Here is a 23,953-nt window from a genome sequence, read left to right as displayed (position 1 = left end):
AGTGAAATAACCTGAGTAAGGTCGTTAATAAGAATACGATCTAATAAAATATGGAACAAATAAACAAATTTCTGATTATATTCTTTAAAACTCAGGATCAGTTGAAATTATGTATGACCAAATCTGGTGTAGATGTTTTACGTTGATGTGAATAACACCAAGAAAATACGACAAGACAAGAGGCGGCGGCAGACGAGGGCCAGAGATGCTCTTCCTCCCACCACAGCAGGTGAGGGGCCACCACACAGTGAGGCACGCCTGCACGCACACACGCTCTATATTATTATTTCTACCTTCAATATGGTGGGTCTAGTGGTGGCACTTACTCCCCAAATGACATCCATCCATCCACACACTCCCTACACTGGTCTACCACCCCATGATAACACCCACCCACACACTCCCTACACTGGTCTACCACCCCATGATAATACCCACCCACACACTCCCTACACTAGTCTACCACCCCATGATAATACCCACCCACACACTCCCTACACTGGTCTACCACCCCATGATAATACCCACCCACACACACTCCCTACATTGGTCTACCACCCCATGATAATACCCACCCACACACTCCCTACACTGGTCTACCACCCCATGATAACACCCACCCACACACTCCCTACACTGGTCTACCACCCCATGATAATACCCACCCACACACTCCCTACACTGGTCTACCACCCCATGATAACACCCACCCACACACTCCCTACACTGGTCTACCACCCCATGATAATACCCACCCACACACTCCCTACACTGGTCTACCACCCCATGATAACACCCACCCACACACTCCCTACATTAGTCTACCACCCCATGATAATACCCACCCACACACTCCCTACACTGGTCTACCACCCCATGATAATACCCACCCACACACACTCCCTACATTGGTCTACCACCCCATGATAATACCCACCCACACACACTCCCTACATTGGTCTACCACCCCATGATAATACCCACCCACACACTCCTTACACCCATGTGCCGCCCCCGCCCCGCGATAACATAAGGTAAGACACTCAGACTGGTCAACCGCCCATCCGCCCGCCCCATTCGAAGAGTAACACCCAGACACACACGACCCAGACTTGTCTGCCACCTGCGCCCCGCCTCCTGACGTCATCCAGACACACTAACTAAACAGGTCTGCCACCCCCGCCACTCCTCCTGACAACACCCAGACACACACTACCTAAACCGGTCTGCCACCCCCGCCCCGCCCCCTGACAACACCCAGACACACACTCCCTAGACTTGTCTGCAACCCCCTGCCCCGCCCCGCCCCCTGACAACACCACAGACACCCACTCCCTAGACGTCTGCCACTCCCGCCCTGACCCGCGACAACACCCCAGACACCCACTCCCCCGACTTGTCTGCCACCCCCCGCCCCGCACCCTGACAACACCCCAAACACCCACTTCCTGTGCCTAGCTATGCAAGTGAACAGCTCAGTTTCCCTTCAGTTCGGCTACGTGGTATGTCAACTACCGTACTGCTATAACTGTTCATCAATGTTTATAACATAAAACATAACATCGACTCCCTGTATACCTACGCGCACCCCGCCCATATGCTTATCCAGAGTGTTGAAATACCCAGCTTATCCCAACCTAATCTTAGACACGTATGATTAGTTGAAATACCCAGCTTATCCCAACCTAATCTTAAACACGTATGATTAGTTGAAATACCCAGCTTATCCCAACCTAATCTTAAACACGTATGATTAGTTGAAATACCCAGCTTATCCCAACCTAATCTTAAACACGTATGATTAGTTGAAATACCCAGCTTATCCCAACCTAATCTTAAACACGTATGATTAGTTAACTAGTAACTATCACGGCCTCCCAGTTCTGTAATGTCTATATTTCCTCAACTGTATGTTTTCAGCCACATGGCCGACTACATCCAATAAGCCGTTATTTATCTATTTATCATTTTCCCTAGACACGTCTGCCACCCCAGGCCCAACCCCGCCCCGCCCCGCCCCCTACACCCAGATAAACACTTTCTAGATTGTTCAGCTGCCGCTACCCCCTTTAACACCCAGTCACACACACACACACACACATACACACACTACACTAATGTGCCACCCCCACCCCCAGATAACACCCACATACACTCCCTAGATTGGTCTGCCACCCCGCCCCGCCCCCTAATAACACCCAGACACACACTCATACCCCCCCCCCCCCGGTAACGTCTAGAATACACTCCCTAGACTAGTCTACCACACCCGCCCTGCTCAGTCCCCCCCCCCCCTCCCGATAACACAGTTCTAAAATTACTAAACGTTCCACTCTAGAAAAAAAAAATGCTGCGTCATCCGCGCCCCACCACATAATAACACTCCCCACAGATTGGTCTGCCCTGCCCGTGCTGCCATGATAACATCCGCCCACACATCTCCAGAATCTGATCTGAGCCGTGGTCACCGGCAGACTGGTCTGGCCTGCCCCGGTCCTGCCCTCTGGTAACACTGGTCCACACTCCCCTAGTCTGGTCTGCCACCCCACCACCCACCTCGCTCCATCTTAACACCCACCCACACAACCCCAAACTGGTCCCGGGCCCCCCTGATAACACCCACCCACACACACACAACCCCAGACTGGTTGGTCCTCGCCAGAGCCGGTGCACGTGCCGTATGCCACTGCCGCGCCACCCACCCACCGTGCTGGAGTCTGCGTGGGTTGTGGTGTACGTCAGGAAGGGAGGTGGTCAACCTAGCCAACACACACACACACACACACACACACACACACAACAGCAGCAGCAGCAGCACGCCAATAGGATTGGTGGCACACGAGTCTTACCAAAATGATGATGATGAGAGATAGATAGATAGATAGATAGAGAGAGAGAGAGAGAGAGAGAGAGAGAGAGAGAGAGAGAGAGGAGTACCAACAGAAGGGATCATAATTCTGGCAGAGTGCTACGGTAGTGAGACATGAGAGGTCGGGTGTGCAGTACAGTAAGGTGGAGCACTTACCCTGAGGGCGGGCCTGGGTGGGTGCAGGATGACGGGCGTGGGCGAGGTGCTGCACGCCAGGAGCGGCGGGGGTCTGCGGCCCACCAGGGGCTGTATGGCGGGGGCGTGGCTGGTGTGCAGGAGTGTGGTGTGGCTGGTGTGGGCCAAGGTGGTGCCGGTAGATGCCGGGGCAGCCTGCAGGAACACGTGGTGCAGGATGGGCGTGGCGTAGGACACGGCCTGCGTCCTAACCACCTCCGCCCCCTCCACCAGCGTGGCCGTGCCGGTGTGGCCGTCCACGATGGCCGTCACGCCCTCAGCGCCCACCCCACCGTCCTCACCCTCCACCGTCACCGTCAGCCTGTGCGTGGCGGCGTGGGCGTGCGGGCGGAGGACGGTGGTGGTGCCGTCGGCTGCCTCCAACACCGTGGCGCCGTCCTCCCTGCTGTACAGCGTGGTGGCTCCCGACCCTCCCACCACCACCACCTCCCCCCCGCCACCTCCACCACCGCCGCCCTCGCTCACCGCGCCGCCCGCCTCACTCGCCGCCGCCACGCCTCGCTCCTCCTCTTCGTCGTCCTCGTCGTCGTCTTGACGCTGTCGTAGCCAGAGATGGTGTGTGATGGGGCGGCCGTCTGAGGTGCTGCCCTGCCCGCTCTCCCCGCCGCCACCTTCACTCATCATCACACTGTAAAAAACAACAACACAATACCAGTCAGCTATCCTCTACACCAAAACTTGGAATAACATTATAATGAACGGATAAAAAATGATAATTACCATCATAAGAACATTAACAAATTCTTTACTAATGGTTCGTCCACAAACAATTGTGTTAGGCAAAGTCATCAATATTTAATAAAGCACAAAAGGAAGTCATACTACCGCTAGAGGACCAAGCCAGACATCAACCAATACATAACCATGTATAACCCATCTCGTGTCAGCAGTAAACACTGTGCTGGGATCAAACAAGTAATAACACATCAACAAACAAGTAACGCAACACCAGTAAACTGCTTGATACGAGCAGTAATAAAGTAATAAGTAAACACGAGAGGAAATAAAGTAATAATAAATGAACACGAGAAGTAATGGTGTAATAAGAAATAAACACGAGAAGTAATAAAGCAATAATAAATAAACACGAGAAGCAATTAAGTAATAATAAATAAACACGAGAAGTAATACAGTAATAAGAAATAAAAACGAACAGTAACAAAGTAATAAATGACATAAACATGAGAAGTAATAAAGCAATAATAAGAAACACGAGCAGTAATGAAGTAATAAATTACACAAACACGAAAAATAATACAGCACTAATAAGTAGACAAGAGGAGTAATACGGTAATAATAATAGTAACAACAAATAAACACGAGTAGTAATAACGTAATAGCACGAAACACACACCAGAAGTATATAAGTAACAATTGCAAATAAACACACGAGGCAATTACATACCACTCAGGTGTTTATCCAAAGCGTGGAGGTAACCAGCCCCTACCTTGACCTTACGCTCTTCTGTGATCAATTAACTAGTTACTATTACGACCCCCTCCCCCCGAATTTTGACAATCCCCCAGCTATGTATCATCAGAGGAACAGCTGCGCGAATACAAAAAAAAAAAAAAAAGTTACTTTATTTATCTGTCTATACAAACAGCAACACACCACAGACACTAAACATAAAGGTAATACACCACAATTAATGAATAAAGTAACATCCCTGGTGACAACTCTCATACAAACATACATACGTCAAGGAACACACCACAAACAAACAAACAAACAAAGCAAGTAACACACTGCAAACAATTAAGGTACCACATAACACAACGTACACAATATGTAAACAAGTAGCACATCACAAACAATGACCAAACTTATAAAGCAGCACAAACAATTAACTGACAACCGAAATAACACCATAAACAAAGAACACTCCACCCCCCCCCATCCAGTAACATAACCCCCCAAAAAATACACACGCAAAATAACAAAGAAATAATATACACATCAAGTAACAAACAATATACACACAGGCTACACTACATAATATACAAGCCAAATATCATCACAAGGGTTATACAACACAAGTCAGAGACAATCAACAATACACAAATGAATCACACCTGACAAACAATATACACACAGAGGAGCACCACAAGCACACAATATACCAGCATTCACCAAGTTACGCACCACAAACTAAAGATACGCATATTTTGTGGCACCAAAATCAGCATACAAAAAAGCAACACAAACTATATACAACTGGTAACATAACAAACAATATACATCCTAAGCAACATTACACGAAAACCATTTTACACAAACTCAATACGACTAAGGCAACACTAACGATATAAACCAAACACTATGCCACAGATAAATAATATGCATACCAAGTAACACAAGACACTATGAAACAAGTAACCCAGTGCAGTGGAAATACACCTCACGTAAAACAAAACAAATACGCAATGTATATCTTGGGTCATACTAAATATGTATAGTTCAAGTAATACATCACAAACAACCAATACACAATAAGTAACACACCACATACAAACAACATACACTGTCGTCACACAACACACAAACAACATACACTGTCATACCACAAACAATATTCACGTCAGGTAACACTACAAACAAAAATCAAATATGAAGCACTACAACAATATATATATATATATATATATATATATATATATATATATATATATATATATATATATATATATATATATATATATATATAATATGAGTTGTACGACAAACAATCCACGTCAAGTATAACATTACAAACAACCCACATGCACACCAGGTGACACACAGCCAACGAAGAATATGCACACACGTAAAAACAATAAACACAAAGAATTATACGAATAAAACGCTATACAAACATTGCAACACCACAAGCACAGTAACATATATCATGCAAAAAGGTATATACGTCAAACGACATATCACAAACAATATACCATTAGCAAACAATATGCATACCATCCATATGCATACCACCTATCAACAATATACACACCTAGTGGCAAACTACAACCAAACTTATACATCAGGTGATACTTCAAATAAATATGTTGATCACGTAACAAAATACTGAAATGCGTCTCATTAAACACAAAATTGTGATCCTTTCCAAATAGGAAAATATATATATGTATATATATATATATCTTTCTTTCTTTTAAACTATTCGCCATTTCCCGCGTTAGCGAGGTAGCGTTGAGAACAGAGGACTGGGCCTTTTTTGGAATATCCTCACCTGGCCTCCTCTGTTCCTTCGTTTGGAAAATTAAGAAAAAAAAAAACGAGAGGGGAGGATTTCCAGCCCCCCCGCTCCCTCCCCTTTTAGTCGCCTTCTACGACACGCAGGGAATACGTGGGAAGTATTCTTAATCCCCTATCCCCAGGGATATATATATATATATATATATATATATATATATATATATATATATATATATATATATATATATATATATATATATATATATTCACCACGGAACACGCCGCAAACTATACACACCCCTAAGTAATAAGTAAGCAGCAGCTTTCAACATACAAGACTGAACAGCAAGCATTATACTGTCACAAACAAGTAATGTAACAAAGTAAAACTACGACTCAACACAGCAACAAACAAAACAAACACACACAAGGATTCAAACAACAAACAACATGTAATACACGTGCCAAACAATGGGCATTTAAGAAATAAAACCTCAAACAATCAATAAAAAATCGACAAACCACAAACAAATCAATAAACCACCAATAACCAGTTGACAAACCAACCAAACACCAAATATAAACCACCAACATGAAACACAAACCAGTAAACAAAATAACACAACACAACACAAGAAAGTCGTCCTGATACTGACCCACACTTCATCACCCAGCCAGCACCATCCTCAATATGGAGTACACCAACACGAGGGTACATAATACACCGACCCGTGGCGTTCAGTGCTCCAACGGGTGGAATACAGTACATCACCAGGTGGAGTACAGTACACGACCTGGTGGAGTATGGTACCCCACCTGGTGGAGTACAGTACATCACCAGGTGGAGTACAGTACACGACCTGGTGGAGTATGGTACCCCCATCTGGTGGAGTACAGTACATCACCAGGTGGAGTACAGTACACGACCTAGTGGAGTATACTACCCCACCTGGTGGAGTATGGTACATCACCAGGTGGAGTACAGTATACAACCTGGTGGAGTATGGTACCCCATCTGGTGGAGTACAGTACATCACCGGATGGAGTACAGTATACAACCTGGTGGAGTACGGTACCCCATCTGGTGGAGTACAGGACACCACCTGACGGAGTACAGTAGACAACTTGATGGAGTACAGCACATCACCTGGTTAAGTAAAGTACTAAACTACATGAATGAGTACAGTACTACATGGCTTGTTTGATAAAGTACTACACGATCTGCTTAAGTACAGTACTACACCACTTGTCATACAATGCACTTACTACCTGAGCACATTATACCAACTGATGGAGTACAGGACACCATCTAGCGGAGTACAGTAATAAACCATCTAAGAGTACAGTACTTCAGTACAATACACCAACAGGTGGAGTGCGGTACTACACTGGTGGAGTAAAACACTACATGACCTGATGGAGTACAGTACACCATCTGATGTAGTACAGTACTACACCACACAACACAGTACTACACCACCTGGTGGAGCACAGTACACCACCTGATGGAGTACAGTACTACACCAATTGATGGAGTACAGTACTACATCACCTGGTGGAGAACAGTACACCACCTGATGGAGAACAGCACTACACCAAATGATGGAGTACAGTACTACACCTGATGGAGTACAGTACTACACCACCTGATGGAGTACAATACTACACCACCTGGAGTACAATGCGCCAATTAATGGAGTACAGCACACCACCTCATTAGGTACAGTGCTACACCACTTGATGGAGTACAAAAACACCACCAACTGATGGAGTACAGTACATCAATAAGAGAAGTATAGTACTGCACCACCTGATGGAGTAGAGAACAACACTTGATGAAGTACAGTACTGCATCTGATGAAGTACAGTACTAAAGCTGAAGGGTATAGCATACGACCTTGAGAGTACAGCACTACACAAATTGATAGAGTATAGTACTACATCACCTGATGGAGTACAGTACTACACCATCGGATGAAGTACACTACCACATCACCTGATGGAGTACACTACTACATCAACTGATGGAATACAGCACTACATCAACAGAGGGAGTACAGTACTACACCACCTGATGAAGTACACTACCACATCATCTGATGGAGTACAGTAGTATATCCCTGATACAGTACAGTTAGCCACCTGGAGTACAGTAATACCCCCTGATGAAGTACAGTACACCACCAGCTGGTGTACAATACTCCATCTGATGGAGTACAGTACACCATCACCTAATGGAGTTCACATCACCTGATGGCTTACAGCATAGCGCCTTATCGAGTACAATACTAAATCAGCTGGTGGAGTACACTACACCGCTTGATGGAGTTCATTAAACTCCTGGTGGCGTACAGTACAGCACTTGATGGAACGCAGTACTCTATCACCAGGTGGTGTACAGTACAGTACTACATTCATGTTCTCAAGTGGTACAATTCATGGCCACATGAGCACACTACACCCACAGCAGAACACAAACCTTCCCTCCACGGGCTACACCATGTAACCAAGAGAACACACCTGCTCACCGTGCACACAGGACACTGCCGCACCACCATACGACACCCGACACATACAATGCCACATTTCATGATGCACGTCACCATAAACCCTTCACGGCGACAGCACGATCCGCGGGATGGATTGGCCTCGTCTCTACCATGACCCGTCAAAAACCAGGCCAATATGCACAGCCGAGGTTTGTACTGCCATCCCCCATGGCGTTCAAGCACACTGTGCGTGGTTCAGGACATGAGAGCAAAGTAGTAGACTGTGCAAGTGTAGCGCCACCGCACAACACAGCACAACACTCCAGGTGTACAGCCTGCCCATCAACGTCACACATCACACGGGAGAGACTCCCGGGTGCTTCAACAACATGGCGTGTTGGGCTAAAATTTCCTATGCTCACTGCATCTTTCAAACGGGCAGATGGCTCCCAGGCGATCACTCCCGGACGACCTGCCAGGACACGTCTAGTGGACTGGCACGACCACTGGACTGGAGGCGTGGGCTACACCCAGGAGAGTACAGCTGACTTACAGTACCTGGGGTAGTACAGGTGGGTAACACGTCTGTGGACGTGGAACCAAGCCCCGGGCGATGACAACCAGGTCAGTCACAGTAGGTACATGCACACTGGTACTGGAGGGTGTATGGTGGGCTGGGAAGGAGGCCTGTGGGCGCAGGGAGGGTAATGGTGGGAGCGGGGAGGGCAGTGGTGGGCAATACACGTGCGGCAGGTGTCCAGGTGCCAGCCCGTGTGCCGCCACATCGCTACCCGTACGATAGCGTCCCGTGTTGCCTGGCAACGTGTAAACAACATGAGGAACAGGGAGTTAAGACAGGTCAGAGTCGTACGCCTCTCCCTGCACACCCTGTGGCACTACACCGGGGCTCCTGCACCTACCACGTCAGTGTCATCCTTAACGAAGTGCAGCGCCACGAGCACAGAGGACCGCCCGACACATACCCAGCAGGGAGAGGCCGTGAAGGCAGCAGGAGGCGCGGCACGGTGTGTGAAGGCACAGGAAGCGAGGAGGCGGACCAAGCGGTTCTGGCCAGTAGCGCCACAGGTCGGGCGCTCGGCGCAGCTGTGGCGGCGGCAGCCAGCAGCTTCACCAGCAGAGTGGTGGGGCGGGCAGTATGAACCACAGCTTCGCCATATGAACCAATTCTCCTCCTCTCCAACACTGCTCCAACCTCTCGCACCAAAACCTTCCCTTAACCAAAGTCACACTTACACCTGTAACCTATGTCTGCTGGCTGCTCCTCCACCAGTCCTCATCACACATATCGGATTACCGATATTCTAAAGAGAAGGATTACCGATAATATCGTGACGGATCAACAATATCAAGTGAGAGATTACCAAACACCTTCGTCAGAAAAGTGGTGAGTGACATCGATAACCTCGTCAATACTGTCATTCCCCGGCCACTCACAAGTTACACCTCCTTTCCACAACCTTCCCTACTGGCACGACTCTCACACTACACGTCAGTGGAATAACAAAAAGCACCACCACTCGCTATTTTTTTTCTCACATAGATCAAACATCAATGATAATGTGAACACTATTATCATTATCAGGTATCATATGATTTGATTTCTTTTTCTTTAAGGTATCACTGTAATGCCAGTAAAAAATGGAACACTTGCACCATAATATGTTTCATATACATATATCGACCTCAGTGGCATGGAGTTTACCCGCACAGGTTCGAATCTTGGTTGCGGCAGTCGGTCCACAGTCAACCCAGCTGCTTATCCTCCCCTAGAGGCTTGGTCGATGAATTAGGTACCTTGCTTAGGCTAGAGTAGCATTAATGGGATGGCCTTGATTTGGTCACTCAGTTGCCCGTGTTGTCTCAACGAACATAAATATGGTTCCTATTCTACGGATGTAAAAAGCAAATGTCCTCCCCTAAAAAAAAAGAAAGGAAAGAAAGTAAAGCATAAAATAGGTCCTAATATTAGGGTTCAGCCGCTGAGCAGGAGAGAAGCAGCCTCGGAGCATAACGCTGACCCGTGAGAGACAAAAGCCGTACCTTGGTGGTAATGATCACGGTCGTACCTAACAAACTGTCCTTGTTACATGTAATTTCAATCATTCTCAATTCTCCCCGTCAGCAATACATTATCTGTCATTATTAGTTGTAGTTGTATATACACACAAGAACAAGGTAAACACCCACACACGGATTTTCTTCAGCACAATCATCATCGGCATCAGCTACCATTATATCTATTACCTTCAGCATTCACGAGAAATGGGTTTGACGCTTGGCACACAGGCCGAGTTGGCAGGAGGATGCAGCCGGTTCGGTCACGTCACTTTAAAATACTCCTGCTTCCATCTAACACTTACAAGGCCAAATCCGAATTAAGCTGAAACAAGTTCAGCCGGCATACGAGAGTCTCTGGACTCGATGATAAGTTACCCCAGAAGTCCTGATGTACTTGGCTAGTGCTGCAGACAGGCTAGGGTGGCCACCTACAACTACTCCCCGTGCCTTGATGGCCAACTTCACAGTAACTCCTCCCACCCCTCCCTCCCCTTCCCGTGAAAATAGTTAAACTTTGTAAACCCTTCAACATCAAAATCAAATTATTGATAACACAAAGCAACAGTTAACGAGATAAACAGGATGAACTGGACATTCCCCACGCCCCTCTCGCTTTCCTAAGCTGTGCTGGGCTAGGTTAGATTAGGTTAGCTTTTAGCACCCTGGCTTAATCTAACATTACTAAGATGAACTGGGCTAGGTTAGTTTACGTTTGTGCCGTAGCACTACGCTGTGCTATGCTAGGCTAGATTAGGTTGGGTCTGTACCCTAGCTTAATTCAACCTAACTTGGCTGTGCTGGGCTAGGTTACATTAGGTTGGGTCTGTACATTAGCTTAATATACCCATGCTACGCTATGCTGTGCTTGATTATATTAAGTAGCCCTATCTTAAGCTAGGTTAGGTTGCCCTAGCTTAATCTAGGTTAGATCTATCCTGACGTAACACAGCCTAGCCAAATTGAGGGAGGTACGGAGTAGCGGGGGGGGGGGGGGGGGGGGGCAATTCCTGTGATCCTACTAGTACACCTCCTCAACATAACAAAACATCTCCAAATTCCTCACATACAAGATGATGGGCTAACGTATACACACCTAGCTTAAATAAATACAATATCAACACTTTTTTTTTTATCAAACCATCTGTCGCAAAGTAATAACACTATCAAAACGTCGAATACAGTCCTAAACTGTAAGGTACACACACCTAGCTTAAATAAATACAATATCAACACTTTTTTTTTTTTATCAAACCATCTGTCGCAAATTAAGAACACTATCAAAACGTCGAATACAGTCCTAAACTGTAAGGTACACACACCTAGCTTAAATAAATACAAAATCAACACTTTTTTTTTTTTATCAAACCATCAGTCGCAAATTAATAACACTATCAAAACGTTGAATACAGTCCTAAACTGTAAGGTACACAGAGGCAAGTACAATGTTACAAATTAAAACCCACGTCTCACAATAACGAGAAAACAGAAGCACTGGCGCAACCTAAGATTTCTTCCATTTCCATTTGTTTACAGAATATCTCACAAACAGGCTCACTTCCCCCACCCCCCAACCTACACTAAGGGCACAAGGAAGATAAATTATGAGATAAAATTCGTTGAGGTTGAGCACTCGTGAACTAATCGTCTTTAGTTATCTTAAACGATGGTAAACGCAACAGAATTATATACATGTTCACTAACCCCAGCCATAATAATAATAATAATAATAATAATAATAATAATAATAACAATAATAATAATAATAATAATAATAACAGGTTGGTTCCACTCTCCTACCAGTGTGCCACTACAAATGTTGTACGGTATGCGAGACATTACCCAGCAGTGCACATGTCTTACTGTAGCCTCAACTGTCTCAGCCTTTCCTGGGGTGTGGCTTGACTCCCTCCTGGTCACTCAGCCCATGTTTCACGTGACGACTGATCCAGTGGTTCACGGGAGAGTGGGTCGAGGGTAGCTACGGTTGTAGAGGGTATACAGCTGTCACAAATGTCACACCTGTCTGATACCTCCTGATCCCTCTCATTAGCTGGCATATTAAAATATGCCTATTACGCATCGAGGGAGCCTTGAGACTGGCGAACCCACAAGCTTCTGACGGGCAGACCAACTGTCTCTCCAGCTGGCTTAAACTTGGCTACAAAGTACCAAACATAAGAGTCACTACCTCACAAAACACGTCGCTGTGACCTTAACCTCTGAACTCACATACTTTACATCGTAAACATTCCGTCCAGTGTTGAAGACGCAGCCTGGTCACTGGCACACAGCAGGAGCGGGGCGCCCGCACATATAAACAGACGAACGGACACAGTAATTACAAGAGGGGTCGGCTACACCTCTGGCCGGCTATTATAGTAAAATAAATAATCCAATCCATGGCAATATATAATAAGAACATCACCAATACCAACTAGATTATTACTATTATCAATCTCCACTTCAGATTATAATCATGCACGGTATACGAAATAAACTGGCGAATAATAACGATAAAAATACTTCACCGCAGCCAAGCAGGAAGAGTTAAGATCGTGTCCCCCCGACCATGACCCGGCCCGACCCTGCCCCACTCTGGGCGGCTCCCGTCACTCAGCCCTCATGACTGGCTTAACCTCCTGACCCCCTACAGTCAGGTCAAACGTTAGGTCATCATACCCAAAGGCAATACCGTCGTGCTCAAGGCAGTAAATTCCCCCCACTAATACACAACACTAGAATGCAGGTTGTAAAACATTAGAACACAGGAAAAATGGTGCCCTGTGTACCTGACTGTAACAATGTGCCCTGGATACCTGACTGTAACAATGTGCCCTGGATACCTGACCGTAACAATGTGCCCTGGATATCGGCCTGTAACAATGTGCCCTGGATACCTGACTAACAATGTGCCCTGGATACCTGACTGTAACAATGTGCCCTAGATATCGGCCTGTAACAATGTGCCCTGGATACCTGACTAACAATGTGCCCTGGATACCTGACTGTAACAATGTGCCCTGGATACCTCAATGTAACAATGTGCCCTGGATACCTCACTGTAACAATGTGCCCTGGATACTTGACTAACAATGTGCCCTGGATACCTGACTGTAACAATGTGCCCTGGATACCTGACTGTAACAATGTGCCCTGGATACCTGACTGTAACAATGTGCCCTGGATATCGGCCTGTAACAATGTGCCCTGGATACCTGACTGTAACAATGTGCCCTGGATACCTGACTGTAACAATATGCCCTGGATACCTGACTGTAAAAATGTGCCATGCACACCTGACTAATAATGTGCCCTGGATACATGGCTGTCACAATGTGGCCTGGATACCTGACTGTAACAATGTGCCCTGGATATCGGACTGCAACAATGCGCCCTGGATACCTGACTGTGACGATGTGCCCTGGATACCTGACTAACAATGTGCCCTGGATAGTTGACTGTAACATTGTGCCCTGGACATACGACTGTAACAATATGCCCTGGATACCTGACCGTAACAATGTCCCTGGATGCCTGACTATCACAATGTGCCCTGGATATCGGCCTGCAACAATGTGCCCTGGATATCGGGCTGGAACAATACGAAGACCTGATAATGAGAACATCAATAGAGAAAATGCTTATCAAATGCAAATCTACAATATCTCAAAAACGTGGCAGAACATAATGGCTCCAGCAGAAAATGTGGAAGTTTGTGGGCCATTCTGACACGCAACGAATTCTTCAGACAAACAATGTGGTATAATCATAATATTGTCGTAAGGCAAAGATCCTTTACGTTAACCTCTTCAGAACGAAAAAAAATGAAGCCCATCACTAGGGCGATTGAACCCTTTCATACGACGACTGATCCCTTTCACCACGACGACTAAACCCTTTCACTACGACGACTGAATCCATTCACTACGACAGTTGAACCCTTTCATTACGACGACGGAACCCTTTCACTACGACAATTGAACCCTTTCATAACGACGATTGAGCGCTTTCACTACGACGACTGAGCCCTTTCACTACAACGGATGAATTCTTTCATTACGACATCTGAACCCTTTGACTACGACGGTTCAACCCCTTGACCACAACGACTGAACCCCCTGACCATGAAGAAGGGGTCCAGTCTTTATAGTCAAGGGGTTCAGTCATCGAACTGAAGGGTGTTCAGCTGTCATATTCAAGGTGGTTCAATCGCCCTCCTCTTAGAGGTTCAGTCGCCACAGTCAAGGTGGGTTCAGCTATCGCATTCAAGGAGTTAAACCATCACATTCCTCTCAGACATTCAAACGATTTATAACTAGTCACAGTAAAAATTCCAGAGCAACTTGTATGCATGAGGGACACGGCTTGTTAATATCACTGCGGCAAGTCAGCAGTGAGACACAGCGCGACGCTGGCCATACAGCACTGCAGTGGAAAGAAATGCGACCTTCACAATACTTCTTAAGACATCTACTTTACGGTCGGATCTTCCACTTAGAAAATAAAACTGCTTATGGAATTGTTTTCCATAATACTGTTCCAATCATCAGGTCTTATGTTACTAGTTTGTGACGGCGCCACAGGTTAGAGTCATTCATATGTGACGGTGTCACAAGCAAGTGTGCGTCACTTATCTGTGACGGGGCAAAACACAAGTCAGTGTCACTAGTGTAGTGAAGCCCCAGGCGAGACAGCGTCCTTGGCTTGTGACGGCAACCCAGACGGGACGGCGTTACTAGCCTGTGACGGAGCCCCAGACAAGACAGTGTCACTAACCTGGAACGGAGCCCCAGGAAAAAAAAAGCGTTACTAGCCTGTGACGATGCCCTAAAGAAGTCAGTGTCACTAGTGTGACAGAACCCAAGCCACTTTAACGTCACTAACTCTGTGACGGAGTCCTAAAAGACAGCGTTACTAGCAAGTGTCGGAGTCCCAAAGAAGCCTCACCAGTGCGGCGGACCCCTAAACAAGACAGCGTCACTAGCCTGTGACGGAGCCCCCGACAATAGAGCGTTACAAGCCTATGTGATAAAGAGAGCCCTAGACCATTCAGTGTCACGAACGTGACAGAGCCCCAGACAAGAGAGCGTTAATAGCTTGTTCCGGAGGCCCCCCCCCTCCCCTTCCCCGTCAGCTGGGAATAAGTAAACAAGGCACCAAACACACGCCTCCAGATACTCCCACACACCTGTACACACTTCTGTCTTCTCTTCCATTTCCAACTACCCCTTCCCCTGTCCCACCTCTTCCTGCTCTCCTCTTACCATCCTGTTAGCAAACAAAAAAAGAAAAAAAATGCGGTTCCCAACCAACAAAGAGATTTTGCCATAGCAGGGCTTGCGCGTAGCGTTCACCACACTTCTTGCGTGGGGAACTAGTGAACAATACCATTCCCTTCGGACGCCAGACACCTGTCGATCCTAGGTTCATGAGGGATGGGAGGGAGAAAGCCACATGTGTGACCTGCAGAGTGAGTCAGTCACTCCCCGCACTGCATCTATGATCATATTTCCACCAGACATTGTATCACTACATCATAATTTGTCAAGCTTATTAGCGAGACTAATTTTCGCGTGATGCCCTCGTCATACGCTGCCAGGAATGACCCCAGACGCGACAGTTCTGGCTATTGCTGCCCCGTTTGGGAAACCTTCAGATTCAAGACGTTACCGTCCATGCCTTCTACGTACTTACTGGCCTGCCATCCATAAATCATCATAAATCTTTCTCCTCTGTATCGTCTGCTGTACAGTTCAAGGCCTTCCCCTCTGTCGCAATAATTCAAATGCTCCACACCGAGAGAGAGAGAGAGAGAGAGAGAGAGAGAGAGAGAGACTGGTGACTCGTACCTTTTCGTGCCTCACGGAGCGCCCTTCCTATAGCCAGAATTATTACCATGAAATCTTTGATCAAACATTTTCCATTGGCTCCAGAACTTCACCCGGGGAACTATGAACATTTTGTAACGAACATGATAATCCTCAGAGATCTTTAGAACCATAACTTCCGGGGGAATGTGGAGGAGTTCTGGCTGAAACTGTGAGCCTCTAATACGATTTCAAGAAGTTCCCGATTAATCACTAAATTTGTGTCACGGAGGAGGCTTCTGAACACATAGGAAGGAACTGCTGGGAGGAACTTCTCACTGGTACACACATAACGCCACGAACGTTCACCCGTCACATGTGCACCTACTACACTGTACACCAGCAGTCTCCTCCACATGCCTCCCTACCTCACACTGGTCTCCACATGTCTCCCTACCACAAACTGGTCACCACATGTCTCCTTACCTCACACTGGTCTCCACATGTCTCCCTACCTCACACTGGTCTCCACATGTCTCCCTACCACACACTGGTCTCCACATGTCTCCCTACCACACACTGGTCTCCACATGTCTCCCTACCACACACTGGTCTCCACATGTCTCCCTACCACACACTGGTCTCCACATGTCTCCCTACCACACACTGGTCTCCACATGTCTCCCTACCACACACTGGTCTCCACATGTCTCCCTACCTCACACTGGTCTCCTCTTGTCTCCCTACCACACACTGGTCTCCACATGTCTCCCTACCACACACTGGTCTCCACATGTCTCCCTACCTCCCACTGTCTCTATACAGGACTCAAGATTGGAAGTTTGTACGAGACCAGCTCAAGGCAGTTTGGAAGGCGGTCGCTGACTATAGTGGACCACACACACCTGGCAGTGGCTCTCGCCTCACTCCACCCACACACGGTGGTCATCGTGTACGTTATGAACGCTCAGCTGAGGAAAATTACTTAGTCATCAAGATGCGACGAAAGACATGCACTGTGCATGTTACATACGAACTACGCCAACTGACAACCCTTCGTGTGACAAACACACTAACACCAACAACAACAAAAATAAAGATCAGTCCTCCAGTGTGACACGAGCGCCCATAAACCCAGCCCAGTAAAGTGAGGTAAACGTGAATCAATACTCGCCCATTATATGAAGGGTCAGGTGTTCCTACAGGTGTGTGTACTGGAGAGGAATATAATGGAGAGGCCACTGGTGGTGGTGGTGGCGGGCGCCGTCACTACTGGGGTAAAGGGTGAGTTGCACTACGTCACGTGATGCCCAGCTTCAGCCCGCCTGCCTGGTCGCTCCCTATCTCCGGGGGTCGTTATGTCCAGTGATGGGTCTCACCACACGAGAGGACCGTGAACGAGCCACACACAGCCTCACCCATACCGCCCACACATCTACCAACTAGTACGAGGGAAGCACAGGAGATATCATGGTCTGACGAGGGAAATTTATATAAAGATGAGAGAGAGAGAGAGAGAGAGAGAGAGAGAGAGAGAGAGAGAGAGAGAGAGAGAGAGAGAGAGAGAGGAGAGAGAGGAGAGAGAGAGAGAGAGAGAGAGAGAGAGAGAGAGAGAGAGAGAGAGAGAGAGAGAGAGAGAGAGAAGCAGGAAGAGGCATGCGAGGAGAAGAGAGACAACAGAAGCAAGAGGCAGTAGGGACACAAGATGTGCTGGCTGCAATGCTGTACTGAACGTCAAGTCTCCGCTTTTGATTATAATTACTGCTCCCCCTCCACCCACCCACGAGTACCCCTTCCTGCCTCGTAGCGGGGCCCCGGGCTCCAGCCTGGCGATGAAAGGCAGCATACAGTAGGGCAAGGCCTGGCGCTCTATACACTGGATGATCCCCTAAGGGTAGGTGTTGGGGCCCCGGGCTGTGCAGCCTGGCCAAGCAATCTACCATATGACGCGTCCAGACCCGGTGCCCCTACACACAGGATACCAAGCTGTACCCTGTGGTGTTGGTATGTACACACCTGACACAGGTCTTCAACGTAACCACATATATCGACATTAAGGCTGACCACTCTGTACACCACCTCACGTGTGACGAGAGGCGGCACCGCTGCAACACCCTCCTACGCCAGCCTGTGATGACACGTCCTGGAGTTACCATTTAACTGTCCAGTCATCTGTTGCCAACATACTGCAACTTAATATTCAAAGTCGATATATTGCATGTAGCTTCCTGGTCTGGCGTGTAATACTGATACCAATGAAGAGGGAATTTTCTCGGTGTGAACCTTAGTGTCAGGAGTCGATAGGGCAACTTCTCGGTTATAACTATATTATTAGCAGTGAAGAAGGAGCGTCCGATGTCCAAACTATATTCACAGCCTTTAGGAAAGCAGTTATCCATCCAAACTGTACTGACACCACTCAAGGGGCTCACGATTTGCTCCAAAAGAAGCAGATCTCACTCCACATAAAACTGGTCCGCAATGTTTTGATGGCCTAATACAATAGCCATAAAGTCATCTGATGAAATAATTTTCAAAGACATCAGAAGAGTAATGAGACATCCTGTACAAGTTGGTGCAGTGTACGAGACTGGAGGAACACACTAAGATAACCCTATGGCCTCGTGTCGTCGCATGTCACTCAAACTTCACACTGGCAGCCTCACCAGCACGGGTTCAACAAGATGCCTCAATTAAGGCCATCTTGTCCACAGTATAAAAACAACAATGGATGGGAAACATCAGGTCGTACTCACACGCTGGGAGTCACTGGTAGGCGTACATAAGGTGTCGGGTTGTATGTTTAGAGAATTGTCCTTGAAATATGGTACTGTAATGTGCACCTACGAGATAGGTGAACTGCTGTGTGGTGTAGCGGAACGCTCCCTGAATCAGGCAGTAAAATGTGTCACACACTAGAACATTAACGAATTGAGATGAGCATAGAAAAACCTCAGACAATACTGACCTAATAGATGTATCAACCTTTCTCAGCACAAGATTTATGTTCCACACTTCTGTCAACCCATCCTGATGTTGCAGACGTAAGTACTATGTTGTGAACGGTAGTTGTAATACACAGTTCAGCTGTTGAGAGGAATGGTGTGGATGTAGCCAGTAGCCACCACATCAGGAATCACGGAAATAATTTGTCCACGCACATTCAGACAGGTAAAGATTTTAAAACTTAAACTTAAGGCAGCGAGAGGTGGAGCCGTGGCCAGCAATACAACCCTAGCCATCCATCAACACCGCCCACACTGACACCCTCGTCACAACAATAACATTCTGTCTTGGTCGTTACAGTAACCTCGCTTGGTACTCTTTCTAATGCCGAATGTACATTCTATTGTACAACTTATGCACTTCAGTCTACACCAAGTCTCCCTTCCTATCCAGCCATAATCCAGCTCCGGGCAGGGGTAGGGTTAAACATGGTAGGCACAACGACTGAGGCGTCAAGTGTAGGTGACTGTGGTGACCAGACTCGTCTGGAGTGGTGTGTGTGACACACAAGACGGCACTACAACCCCTGCAGTACCTGGTCCACACCGCCCCCGCCCTACACCCTCACCCTCCCACTCGTCAGGAAGCGTGCAATACCTCAGCCAAACATCACCTAATAACCGGAGTAACACTACTACACCACCATAAACCCTTCAGGGGCACGTGCCGCAATTTAAAATCCTATAATCAATGCGTGTGTTATCCGCCCTCCCCAGGCAGCGGACGGGGAGAACAGTAACTAAACACCACAGTGTACTAGGGCACTCACACTCCCAGGCCAACGCTTGCACCACTTCATCGTGAGGGAGGAGCGGCTGGCCATACCTCCTACTTGTTCCTTGTCCACGACGGTGAATGGAGCCACAACAGGTAAGGTGTAAAGTGAAGAACGGCAGTAAACGGGAAGTACTCCCCTCCCGATCATTAGCGTGCACGTGGCAGGTGTTGTGGACATGCTAATAATGACTAAAACCGCGCCATGAAACAGGTAGTGCTTTATTGCCCGGCAGGAGGGGCCCGCCCCTCGCTCTCTCGGACACTCAAAGGGACCCAGACCCTCCGACATACGCAGACAAGAGGAAGAACGTGTGAGGCCTTGATGGTGGCCAGACATGGCATCAGACCCTGGCCATTACAAACGGTAACATTTCACTGCTTAATTGTCAACGTTCACATAATTCTGATCAGGAGGGGGTTATGACCTGGCTACTGGCATCCCACTGCTGTCACCAGCTCAGGGCTACACTAAATGTACCGTATCAGTGACCTGATGAGAAGGGTAACCAGGTGTCTGGTGAGACGTCAGGTGATGAGTGTCAGTGAGGAAGGCATTGGGTGTCGCTGGAACATTCCCCACACCAGCGCCAGAACCAACACAAGACCACTGGTCAATACCACCACCAGATACCCTTAACCATGTTAATCATTCATTCATGCCTTAAGCAGGATGGTGCACCCTAGCACCGTCGTGCTCAAGGGTTTACAACATTTCCCCAAGACGCAAGATAGATTCCCCAACAACAAGTAACAGCGCCAGGCAGTCGTCTGAACAAGCCTTCTCATTCCACTTAACACTGTACCATTGTGTATCGTTACGAGCTGCTAGTGTGAGTGTTTCATGACCAATGTATCGTGTATAATGGATAGCGTACATGACACGTGTAGCGCCGGACTGCAGAGTATGTTGCACGCCAAGGGGATATGCCATGCACAGGCCGAGCACAGGTAGCCAGGGAATGAGGAGAGGCGATGTGAGAGTACAGGAGGGAGGCACCATACCACACGGCAAGGAACGACACCCTAAACACATAAACAGGATTTACACCACGAGTCACGGTACAGTGAATTTCAAACCCATAACGAGACAACTGTGTTGAGCCCTGCTGGTGCCGGCGACTGGCGAAGCCACACAGGCGGCCAAGTGCCTGGGGTCGCGTGACACCCTCACCAGCACACACCGGCCCAGACCCTTCTCATAAATACACAGACTTGGGGATGAGGGCCACGGCACTTCGCTGACGGTAATGGAACAAATCACTAACATCAACACGGCCAGCTCCGAGCCATTACCCAACCGGGCAGCGTCCACGTCTGACATCAAAAAGGGCTGATGTGGATAACAGGACGTGTGCCTTGCATTACTTACACCTAGTAGACGAAGGGACGTCTACCTTACCTTACGTACACCTGAAGCACACAAAGGAAGAGGTCCCTGCCTTATGTATACCTGAAGCACACAAAAGGATGGGGTCCCTGTTCAAAGTACACTTGACACAGACTAGGGGACGTGTACCTTGTCTTAAGCGCACCTGGAGCAGGTTCGGCTGGCCCCTCTACCTCAACAACTGAGTGAGACACTAAACTGAGCCGTTCCCCCTCTACACAGCCAGGCTATTCGAAGCCATGGCTCATACGCCTACTGAGTACGTTTACACACACACACACACACACACACACACAGTTGTGCGGTAATTAGAACACTTCTGCAAGATTCACGTACGGGCCCGCCTGGGTTCGAGTCATGTGCGCAGGAATCGACCGACAGCTACTTTCATGTGTTCAATCCTCCTCTAAGGGTTGGTCGATAAACAGGTACCAGGCTTAAGCTGGGGTGTGTTGGTGTCGCATCCCTCTGCATGCACGGCTACCGTAAAGATTAAAAACTTATAAACTTATAAAACTCTCCCAGACTAACTTCATAACATGACGCTCTTGCCCAACGCCGCAATGTTGGTTCACTTTCCTTCTTCTATAGGTATTACTATGATGTTTGCTCCCAAAAGCTGGCTGCTTGTGTACCCCACCTCTCACTAGACCACGCAATACTTGGCAAGCTGCTGCGTCATATGATTACTATGTGGCCGCTGGCAACTCAAGGTGGGACTTTTTGATAACTGTTTCTTTCCCTACACCTCTAAGCTTTGGAACTTCCTACCCTCTCATGTCTTTCCCAATAACTATGACCAGCCACGTCTACAAAGAAAGGTTTTTCCACTTCCACCAAAGTTTGTAAATATTTTCCCTTGTCTCTTCTTTTTTTTTTTTTTTCCCCTCTCTCTATATTTCAATTAAGACTGGAGCCTCTAAAACTGAGGCCAGGACCTACCTCTCGTGATCCGCGGCCTCACAACACTGCACCCGGCTGCCGTGCCACGACTGACACAACCAAGCCACCACAATTACTGACAATCTACCACCTTAACAACAGGTACCGCAGAAACTGGATATATATACAGCGTGGTTATCTTCCAGCGATAACCACATATTACGCCCTCTTCCTTTAGCAGCAAACCTAACAAGAAATGAGGATCAGAAGCTGAAGTAAGACATATTAAAGTTTAACCAGTTACTAAGTGGACCATTAGACAATATTTTCTTTATGTCAGCTGAGACGGCAAGGGCAGCCGAGGCCCTTATCAAGACCGTCTCATTAACGCTCTCTCTTTCTCTCTGAATATTCACATACCCTAGTCTGAGCCAGGTACCCATTCTATCGACCAACCCCATAAAGGTGGATTAACAGGTGGGTTTGACTGAAGACCGACTGCCGCAACCTGGATTCGAATTCATGCTCTCGACCCTGGGCGGCCTGTGAATGCGTCGCCCTCAGGAACCCTAACCAATACAACACGGAGGGCCATGAGAGACGTAATATACCTCAACGTCACCATCATGTGGGGCAAGCCTTGACCTTATCTCAGCGTCACCATCACGTGGGGCAAGCCTTGACTTCGCCTCAGCGTCACCATCATGTGGGGCAAGCCTTAACCTCGCCTCAGCGTCACCATCACGTGAGGCAAGCCTTGACTTCGCCTCAGCGTCACCATCATGTGGGGCAAGCCTTGACCTCGCCTCAGTGTCACCATCATGTGGGGCAAGCCTTGACCTTATCTCAGCGTCACCATCACGTGAGGCAAGCCTTGACTTCGCCTCAGCGTCACCATCATGTGGGGCAAGCCTTGACCTCGCCTCAGTGTCACCATCATGTGGGGCAAGCCTTGACCTCGCCTCAGTGTCACCATCATGTGGGGCAAGCCTTAACCTCGCCTCAGCGTCACCATCATGTGGGGCAAGCCTTGACCTCGCCTCAGCGTCACCATCATGTGGGGCAAGCCTTAACCTCGCCTCAGCGTCACCATCACGTGGGGCAAGCCTTGACCTCATCTCAGCGTCACCATCACGTGAGGCAAGCCTTGACCTCGCCTCAGCGTCACCATCATGTGGGGCAAGCCTTGACCTCATCTCAGTGTCCCCATCATGTGGGGCAAGCCTTGACCTCGCCTCAGTGTCACCATCACGTGGGGCAAGC

The 23,953-nt window shown here is 47.8% G+C and overlaps 1 protein-coding gene across 14 annotated transcripts in view; it reads right to left on the bottom strand.

Moving 5' to 3' along the window:
- Positions 1 to 23,953, bottom strand: part of LOC139761687 (uncharacterized) — a 312,428-nt gene that overhangs the window by 140,784 nt on the left and 147,691 nt on the right. For all 14 annotated transcript variants that reach the window (XM_071686108.1, XM_071686115.1, XM_071686079.1 and 11 more), the window contains one exon: positions 3,026 to 3,692. In XM_071686108.1, coding sequence (XP_071542209.1) covers positions 3,026 to 3,688 — 663 coding nt within the window. In that variant the 5' untranslated portion in view covers positions 3,689 to 3,692. The remainder of the gene's footprint in view (positions 1 to 3,025; positions 3,693 to 23,953) is intronic.

Source organism: Panulirus ornatus, chromosome 3 (genome assembly GCF_036320965.1).
Source record: "Panulirus ornatus isolate Po-2019 chromosome 3, ASM3632096v1, whole genome shotgun sequence".
Taxonomy (NCBI): domain Eukaryota; kingdom Metazoa; phylum Arthropoda; class Malacostraca; order Decapoda; family Palinuridae; genus Panulirus; species Panulirus ornatus.
Note: the sequence above shows the minus strand (reverse complement) of the source record. Positions and strands in the feature narration are given on the sequence as shown.